At 41.6% G+C, this 10,107-nt stretch overlaps 1 protein-coding gene across 1 annotated transcript in view; it reads left to right on the plus strand.

Moving 5' to 3' along the window:
- The window catches only part of TMEM132D (transmembrane protein 132D), a gene marked incomplete at its 5' end in the record, with an annotated part of 138,486 nt that extends 129,133 nt beyond the window's left edge, over positions 1-9,353 (plus strand). The window contains 4 exons of the mRNA XM_010011759.1: positions 1,930-2,135; positions 3,192-3,465; positions 5,134-5,325; positions 8,172-9,353. Of these exons, the coding sequence (XP_010010061.1) occupies positions 1,930-2,135; positions 3,192-3,465; positions 5,134-5,325; positions 8,172-9,353 (1,854 nt within the window). The remainder of the gene's footprint in view (positions 1-1,929; positions 2,136-3,191; positions 3,466-5,133; positions 5,326-8,171) is intronic.
- Positions 9,354-10,107: the final 754 nt, after the last annotated feature.

Consider the following 10,107-nt stretch of genomic DNA (forward strand, 5'->3'; position numbering starts at 1 on the left):
AAGCAGCAGACAGAGGTCTTAGCACATTGAAGAGTTGTCTGCTTTGAGAATAGCACTTAAAAAGGCAACAGGGATAAATGCAGTGCCAACACAGAATAGACTGTTTCCACTCACAGAAGCAAGGTACCCCATGGGGTAGGAGAAGATGTACCAGGTACTGCCTGAAGGTCTTCTGACTTCCTGCTGGTCAGACAGGCTATTAGACCTTGCACGTAGGAAGTATGATGTAGTTCTCACCCTGAAAGTACTACACTTAAATTAGTGTGCCTTCTGCAAGGATGCACGAATAACGTCTTGCTCGCTCGCTGCTGCCCAGACATGCTGCTCCCAGAAGGGAAATGTGCTTATGCCTCCAGCTTTCCCTATGGCCATTTCTGCAGGCTTACATGAAGCTTCTCTTGCAGTTCTGCAGAGTCTCTTCTTCCTCAGCTCAGGCCAGTTTGGATGAGCACTGTGATGAAGTGGATATTACAGCAGTGCCACAGGCCCCAGATGGAGAGGGATTTGTCTGTCCTCAGCTGCCTGCTGTGAGGTCCTTTCCCTGCATTGCACATCCCCATGCTCTGAGGCTTTTTTGACAGCAGCTAGGTTTTATTTCTGTGCAACACAATGAGATTGGATTCTCACAGGAGCTGTTAAGAGCTTGTGTTAAAACATGCTAAACATGAGAAAATCCCTAAAACCTTAAATCTGTCTGTAAATAAACTCCTTATTTTCCTGCTCAATGGTTGCTATAAGATTTTGACCTTAGAATAGCCATTGCTTGCAATAGAGACATTGCAAGAGTCATGATAACCGTTTTTGGTACATAACCTGCGCTCAGACAAGGAAGGATGGAAATGGATTTGCTATGGATCTGTCTGTAAGGGGGGGTTGTTGTTGTTTAAAGATAATAATATTAGGAATAATATTAGGAATGCAAAATATCCTACAAAAGCTGGTGATATTTAAATATGATTTAAATTCATTTAGCATTTAAACAGAAAAGAAGAAAATGGCATTAAATTCAGATGAGGCTGAGACTATGCATTCTGGAGTCAAAAATATTAAATACATCTACAGAATGGAATAGAAGGTCTGGATGGTAATGGATTGTGAAAAGAGTTCAGAGTTTTAATAGATCATTCCTTCAGATCATCAGCACGGTAAAGTGGTAGTTAATAAATTATTAGACGTGTACGTTTACTCGTATATTTTAACCAGCTGTAATGAACAGGTCCTGTCAGCTCACCTAGATTCTTGCAATAGCCACTAAATTGCTTGAGTGAGATTTAGTAACTCTTGGCAATATTGACGTCCGGAGCTGCAGGTAATAAATAAAGTGACATCAGGACTGGCTTTAGCAGAACATTGTGTAAGACTTTAGTCAGACTTGCAGCTGAGATGCTGTTTGGCACCAGTGACCTCTTCCCTGTGATTAGTTTCTGGTTGATGTGACCAGCCCGTGCACTGACACCTGTAATGGGACTCCTGAAGAACCTTTTGTCCCAGTTTGGGGTTGCCTAGGGAAATCTGTTCCCTACTCAGTTTTATATACAGGCAGTTACCTGTTCCTCCCCGCAGGTATGTGGTATTCTTTGGGCTGCACACAAAGTAGAGGAGGAGGATAGTAGAGTCTGAGCTTTGGGAGGAGGACTATCATAGTGTTGGAATGGGAATTAAGAACAGAAAGAAGCTTGGGTTTTATCTTAAATTATACTGGAAAATGTTTATAGCATAAAAAGCCTGCCTCTTGAAAGGATGCCGAATTATACAGGCTGTTAAGGGCATGCCAGGCACCTTTCTTGTTTTTCCTAGATGTCCTCTGAACTTGGAACTACTTTAAACCTATATTATTTCTCTTTCTCCCACTCACTTTCCCAGCATGTGGTGTACTTTATAATTTGTGAAGATACTCACTAATTTTTTATTCTTTCTCTTTTTTTTCAGGTTTCTGACAGATGTGACTATGTCTTTGTCAACGGGAAGGAAATGAAAGGCAAAGTGAATGTCATAGTTAATTTTACTTACCAGCATCTGAGCGCCCCTTTAGAAATGACAGTCTGGGTTCCTCGTCTCCCGCTGCAGATAGAGGTCTCTGACACAGAACTAAATCAGATCAAGGGATGGAGAGTCCCCATCATCTCTAATAAGAGGTAGGTTTCATTAGAGGATGTTCATTCTGGGCTCTGCACTTGCCAAAGTCCTGTCAGGGCCAGTGGATCTCAACATGCTTATTTGGCCATAATGCAATTCCAGTGTGAATTTGAAGGTCAAGCAGACATTTATTCAGTAGGCTCCTGCAGTGGACTTATGAGGGAAATGAAGACTGCAGGTTGCATGATCCTACATTGGAAGTCAGTTTCCTTATGTAGTGCTAGTGACTGGGATGGGAAGGGTCAAGTTAGGTAGGGTCGGCCATTAGGCAGCAGGAAGCAACAAGGACCAGCTCTGGCAAGGCTGGTTGGTCTGCAGCCTGATTCACAGGTAATGCCAGTTAATTTATTCATTGTCAGTGGTCACAGTTAGTACATACTTGTTTCATATCACTGTAGGATCCAGTGGCACTGATCAGTGTCCTGGAGTCAGGACACTGGTAGCTAGAGCTTTAAAGATTCTGTCCATGCCGACAGGTCAGTGGTATGTGAATGACAAGGCAGAGGATGGATGTAGGCAGATCTAGATTGCTTGTGTCTGTTGTCAGTGTTATTAAAAACAAATTGATAAAGTAGGTACTTGCTATTCCCACCTACCTATGAAGACATCATTTATTACCAGGTTTCTGTTAATATCACAGCAAAGACATGGGGATTTTGATGGAGACATGATTTCAACCTGAATGCCGTACAGAAAGAGGAAATTTCCATGGCAACACAAAGATGTTTATGAGAAGATCCAGAAAGAAAAGAAGTGGGAAGGTCCTGAAAGTAAGGACTTAACATGAAAAATAATGAGAGATATTTGAGACAGCAGTAACGTACTGAAGGTAGCAGGCCAGTTGGTGATTTCAGCAGCTGTTTTGGAGATCTAGGCAGCCTGGAGGTCTCAGCTGTGAAAAGGGAAACAGGATTAAAGTGGGGGAACCTGGCTGACTTCAGAAATGTGCTGAAGGAAGCAGCTTCAGCAGAAAAACCAAAGAGGGCAAAGGCCCCTTGTTGAAGCAACTCCCAGCACCAGTTTAAATTACTTTTTCATTTGTGGTGTCCTACTAGACCAGCCAGGGACAGCGATGATGAAGAAGAGGATGAACGTAAGGGAAGAGGCTGTGCCCTTCAGTACCAACATGCAATGGTGCGAGTCCTCACACAGTTTGTAGCTGAAGCTTCAGACCCCGGTGGCCAGCTGAACTATTTACTGGGTTCTGACTGGCAGATTGACATTACCGACCTGGTGAGTGACTTCATGCAGGTGGAGGAGCCCAGAATCGCTAAGCTGCAGGACGGGCAGGTTTTGATTGGGCAAGAGCTTGGAATGACAACAATTCAGGTAGGAAAACTTAATTACTTATCCCTTTTCCTCCATTAACCCACCACCTTGGGAGCTGAGGTGTACAGCAGCTTCTTGTATTAGCAACAGAATGGAGCAGAATCGCAGCAAGGACTGGAACACACGGAAGAGATGGTTTTGTCTTATCTTGTGCCCCAAAGTAATGTAGATCTAGTCCAACCTGTGTACTTGGAGGCTGTTTCTGGTTAATTCTGTCTAAGAGTGTTTTTGAACCTGGAGCCAGTATATGGGCTATCACAAGGCAAGCAGCTGGTGAAACAGATCAGTCTTCTCAAAGTCTACATTGACAGAGCAAAGGGTAAAATAAAAGCTAACTAGTGCTGGTTGAGGATCTGAGACTGGAATATAAGTCCCTTCGGATCAAATCCCTGCACACGTGGCAAGCTCAAGGCTTGTGTTACAGAATACAAATGTTGGGGCATATTTCAGAATATGCACAAAGCAATAATAATAATTAGCATTTCTAGGAAGATGTTCAGAAGTGACAGTTACGTTTTCCAGGAGTGCAGATTTAGCTTCATCAGTTTCAGCCAATATGGCTAAGACTATGGCCTATAAATACCACTGTATATGTGGCTGTGCCTTAGTGTCCCCACTCTGAAGTAACTCACCCAAACCTATGCATCACGTCATTGGCAGCTTTTCACATGCAGTTCTTCTTGCTGTGCAGAGAAATAGTAGCCTAGAAAATGGGGTCCCAGAAGAGAAGGAAAAAAGAGATTAATTCAGTGATGTTACACAGTAGAAAACATGTTAACAAGCACTGGAACAGGGAAAAAAAACTAGCTCTCCAAACATGCTTATCATCTCCAACTGTCAAACCAGAAAACAACCACCACACCTGTCAATAACGGAGGTTGTCAGGGCTGGAGAAATGGGATTTGAGTTTTTTGACTTTCTGCAAAACCTGTAAAGATTTTCTGAATGACTTTCTAAAGCTTTGGGACTTCCAGTGCTCCAACAGATGCACATTAAACTGTGGAAAAAAAAGTCTGAGGGAAAAAAACTGAGAGCAAGTTACAGTTAAATAGTGCTTCCTGTAAACTGCTTCAGATACGCTCGGTACCCTGTATGGATCATTAAATTCAACTTGCTTCCTAATGAGCATCTTGGATGTCAGGTATCAGTGCACTGGCCTCCATGCACAATTTTTTTTAACCAAAACAGCTTTCTCTGTCAATTTTGATTACAGCACCATGAGTGGTTATTGTAGCAATAGATTAACCTTTCTTTCTGTAGGATAGAAATAAATGTCATTTATTCAATGGGGTTTATATGAATCTGTAGATTGCATTATATATATGCTACCTAAACCTACAATCACTTATAAAATAATTGCATTTCACATAAAGATTACATTTACAAATAGCTAATAGATCTGAAGATGTGGTTAGCATATTGCAGAAGTGAATGGAATAGCTGATTACAGTTACGCTGGTAAAAGCTGTTATAAGCACCCTATTACTGCAGAAGAGTTCTAAAATGTGACTAGCCATTTTTTAATCATATTTTAATAGTGTCTGTCTGCTAAGAGTAATTCTGCCCATTAGCATAAATACCACTTATGCGTATTACAGTAGCTCTGTGTAGCTGGTTTGCTTGGTACTGTGCAGAGTGGCTGTTGCTAACTTTGATTCTTCTTTTCAGATACTGTCCCCCCTTTCAGATGCTATCTTGGCTGAGAAGACAGTGACAGTTCTGGATGAGAAGGTGACAATAACTGACCTGGGAGTGCAGCTGGTGACTGGATTGTCGCTTTCTCTGCAGCTCAGTCCAGGAAGCAATAAGGCCATCTTTGCTACTGCAGTAGCACAAGAGCTGCTCCAGTCTCCAAAGCAGGTACTATTGCCCACACGTATGGTGTTCTGCAAGCTCTGATTCACCATATCTGGCATTGCAAGCTGATGGAATCAAGCAGATTTTTATTAATACTGTGCTAATAAAACACTTTCGTTATGGGCACTTTCTGTTTAAGGCCACCAGGTGCCCTAACAGAAAAACATCTCAGAAAAATGGCACTATGTCTAAACAAGGCCAGTCAACAAACAGGCATTCCCTATCTGTCATGGCTGCATCCCATAAATAACACATGAAACTCAATGATGTGTCATAATTAAGCAACAGCAGTCTCCTTACACACACACCCCCTTTCTGTCCCATCCAACATCTACTAGATCACACGACATCCTGCCAGCTAGGTTGACAAGTTCAACCTCCCACCACAAGTATCCAGATCAACCCTTTAAGTCCATCTTTAAGTGAGGAAGTGTAATGCCTTGTGGCAAACTCTTTTAGTTACTTATTGTGAGCATTTTAAGAAGTTGGAGAACATCCCTTTCATTCCAACCCATTACTAGAATATCAGTCAGCATCATGACTCATTTCCTGATTTGTAATTTCATAATCCAGTTTTTTTCCTCCTGTTATTCTTAGTCCCTGTATTAGGGAACCAAGAGTCACCAAGGGCTTTTGTACTTCGACATGTCCCCATCAGTCCCTGCATGATATTTGTCCTTGTGCATTGTCTATCTACATTAGAAATTTGAACTTTTTTTTCAACCCAAATCCATCAGTGTGGGATGTGCATCAAGGATGCACTTGGCTCTTAACACTTAAACATGTTCTGAGCTTTAAAGGTAAATGATCATGACATGCACATTTGAAATGTGGCCAACTGTTGAGATGCTTTAATTCATCATAGGGTTTTATCCTTGGGAGGCAGGGTGAGAAATAATGCAGAGCTGCTGTCTTTATAGGGTGATAAAAATCAGGCTCCCATGGTCTTCCAGGGAGTTAAAAAATCAATGCCACACAGCTAGAAATGAGTGAGCTAATCCATTGCTGACATGGGGAGTTAAACAAAATACCTTGAAATCAGCCCAAAAGCTGGGGTTGATGGCATTTAGTCCCAGTAAACTGCCCAGCACTGACATTTCAGTTCCCAGAAATGGAGTCTAGATGAATCCCTTTCTGGATGCAGGGGTACACTCAGAACATTAGATCAGGATTACAGCAGCGAGGAAGATGTGTGCCCTACACCCTTCAGGGACTGACTTTGTTTTGAAAGGCATCTGATTCCTTCATTTCTTAGTAAATGATTTTCCAAGCACAATCCCTATAACCAAAGCAAAGCAAAATTATTAAATGATTATGCAGGTTTAAGCGACACAGTGGGAGGATGAGAGTTGATGACACGAATTCTCTGCGGCCTTCAAGAAACATCCAAAGATTAATAAACACAAAGCTGGGATTTATGACAGTGTCAGCAAAGTCTTAGGGCTCTGTCCTGAAACAGAGACAGAAGCAAATCTCCCACTGAAGCATGGGGAGCTTTGTGGCTGTAAGGATATCAGAATCAGACCAATAGATTATGCACGATACAATCCCAAAAGACTGGAGGCTTATTCTCCATGATCTGAACAGGTGAATGACTATGTGCTAGAAACAATTTAGAAGACAGTACTATATATTTATTCTCTGTATATATGTTGAGTTAGAATATAAATACCATCTGTTAGTAAAACTGCTTATTTAAAGAAAAGAGACTTTTATAATCATGTTTTCCATGAGAATGGTTATTAATCTGTTGGTTGGGTGTTATCTGTCTGTCAGGCTCTCTCAGAGCAGGGTGATTCCAACTCTTGCTAGACATGAGCTCATCTCATTGTAGACACCAAAAATCCACTCATTAAGCCAGGAGTCTTTCTGGATTCTCCACTCTCTAATAAGGTGCAAATATCTCAGTCAAAACACAGCAAGTCAGACCATCAGAAGAAGGAATTAGATTCCAGGAGAGCAGTCTGAATTTTGTCTGTAAATATTGGTGTGTGAATGCCAAGAGTTTTCCAGGTAGCACAACAATTTTTCATGGCCATTTGAGAGTCCTTCCAGGACCTGATTTTCAGAAATGGGTGAGCACTTGTTTTCTGAAATCTAAGAATACTTCAAAAATGTTTCAAGTTAGAAACTAAAAGTCAAGGTTCCCCGGAATGCTGCACCATTACACACATGCAAGATGCAATTAGTACTCAGGTCTGACCCACTTAGATTCAGTAAGCCTCCACACACTCTGAAATACAGAGTCTGCATTTCTGTGGCATGAGATTAAGCCTCATTATTGTATTGCTTTTAATTGCTAACAAGCATGGAAATTACCCTGGCTATTTCCTAAAGATTGGTTTCCTCTGCTTGTGCAGAAGGATTATTTATTTTGAGAGACAAAAATCAAGGACTGCAGGTATGGAACCATGCATGGACCTACTTGCTATATTAGGCATTTTTTAACATGTGTTGTGTGTAATAAGAGGAGACTTTGTATTTTAAGCTGTTTAGAAATAATGTAATTTTTTTTTCATTTGAATATACAGCAGTAAATGATCTCAGTCGCTGGTAATGCTTTCTGACATGCAATTTATTATGGTGCTGAAGTAGATTCTGCAGAGCCCAGGGGATACAGCTCCTTTAAGCACCTTTGGGGAAACAAATCTTGTTATCAATGAGTGTTTTAAACTAGCATTTCTCTTCACATCTTGGCAAGATATTAATTTTACTGCTCTCCCTTTTTATTTTTTTTCTGGTTATAAGTGGTATATGGATCTTGTGAGGAGGAGGGAATAGACCAGGACAGAACATATTTCCCTTGATGTTTATTCTGGATGTGCATGTATTTGTTTTATATATTATAGGAAGCAGCCATCAGCTGCTGGATCCAGTTCAGTGATGGATCTGTCATGCCCCTGGATATTTATGACTCCAAAGACTTCTCCTTGTCAGCTACATCTCTGGATGAGAAGGTGGTCTCTGTTCACCATGACCCCAAATTCAAGTGGCCTGTGGTTGCTGCTGAGACAGAAGGACAGGGGACACTGGTGAAGGTAGAGATGGTGATCAGTGAATCATGCCAGAAATCCAAAAGAAAGAGCATCCTAGCTGTTGGAAGTGGTAGCATTAAAGTCAAGTTTGGGCAGAGTGATGGCAACCCTAACATCAGTGACAGTAAACACAGGGGTGCTGGTGTCCACCTAGAAAATCATGCCAGTGACCGGCGTCAAAAAACTACTTCGCAGGAACGAGGTGGGCTAGATGGCCAGTATTACAGCTCCTCAATGGGCCATGAGCAAGGCAAAGGAACCACTACTCAAAGGTCTATTCTAAGTAAAAAAGAAGACAGAGAAAGCCTTCTGGATGACGACAGCCATCTGCAGAACATCCCAATAGACTTCACAAGCTTCCCTGCACAGGTGGATCTGCCAAGAAGCAATGGAGACTTGGAAGAGAATGATCTAGTCCAGACCCCTAGGGGTCTCAGCGACCTGGAGATAGGGATGTATGCTCTTCTGGGAGTCTTTTGCCTGGCAATTCTGGTTTTCCTTATCAATTGTGTCACTTTTGCTTTGAAGTACAGAAACAAACAAGTTCCCTTTGAAGAGCAAGAAGGCATGAGCCACTCTCATGACTGGGTTGGGCTGAGCAACAGGACAGAACTTCTGGAGAACCACATAAATTTCTCATCCCAACAGGATGAACGTATCACAGCCATTGACAGAGGAGTGGACTATGAAGAGAGCAAATATCTCCTCAACACAAATACCACCAAAAATATTAATGGACAATCTTTCAGGTCTACTGAGTCCACATTCACTGAAGGGAAAGAACAGAAAAGTGAACCAACTACTTCTCCTACCTCTAAGAGGAAACGGGTTAAATTCACCACCTTTACCACCATCTCCTCTGATGATGGGTGTCCAACTGTCAACTCAATCTTGATGAGCAGTGAGGATGACATTAAATGGGTCTGCCAGGATATGGACCTGGGGGAGTGCAAAGAACTTAAAAACTATATGGAGAGATTACATGAAAATGTGTAATGAGACACAAAAGACCTTTTTTTGTTTGGTTTGTTCGTTTGTTTGTTTTTCACTCACCTTCTGCCTTTAATTTTGGGTAGTGGGGCAAAATGTTGTATTGATAACACGAATCAGCTGGTGGATAATAACTCAATGGAGCCCCAAGAAGCCACCCAAAAGCGACTGGGAGAGCAGAGATCTTGGACAGCTCTTAAAATTCAAATCTTCTCTGTGCTCAGAGATGGAAGTGAGAGATGCGGGGAGGGGTTTGATGCGTAGTAACATGAAAAAACAAAACCTTAGCAAAATAATACGGTCTCATTCTCTGAGCTTTCCCAGGAAATCAATAAATATAACAAACTCCAGTTCGCACAGGTCTGCTGTTCAATATTGCAAGCTTTGGTTAAAAGCAGAAAATTGGTCTTAGAATAAATAGATCCACAAAGAGAGTGTGTTAGTCAAGCCACATGCGGAGAATGTCCATCCATGAACATGAATTTACAGCTGACAAAAAAACCCAACAGTGTGAGCAAAGCAGCTCCCAAAGCTGAAAAGTCAGGAGTTTCCAAAGAAAGCTGGAGGGGAAAAAGGAGTAACTGGGCTGTTTACAAACCAGCATGTTTGCCTCCCAAGCACTGAGAATGGATACACATATACAGTTAAAACTGAAACTCTCTTTTTAAGTAGATGCCAAGGTAATAAACTTTGCCAGCCAATTTTCAGTATTTCATAATTTGTAAAATAGAAGATGTTATCTATACTCAGAATATCACTC

Source organism: Nestor notabilis, unplaced genomic scaffold, assembly GCF_000696875.1.
Source record: "Nestor notabilis isolate BGI_N333 unplaced genomic scaffold, ASM69687v1 scaffold23253, whole genome shotgun sequence".
Taxonomy (NCBI): Eukaryota; Metazoa; Chordata; class Aves; order Psittaciformes; family Psittacidae; genus Nestor; species Nestor notabilis.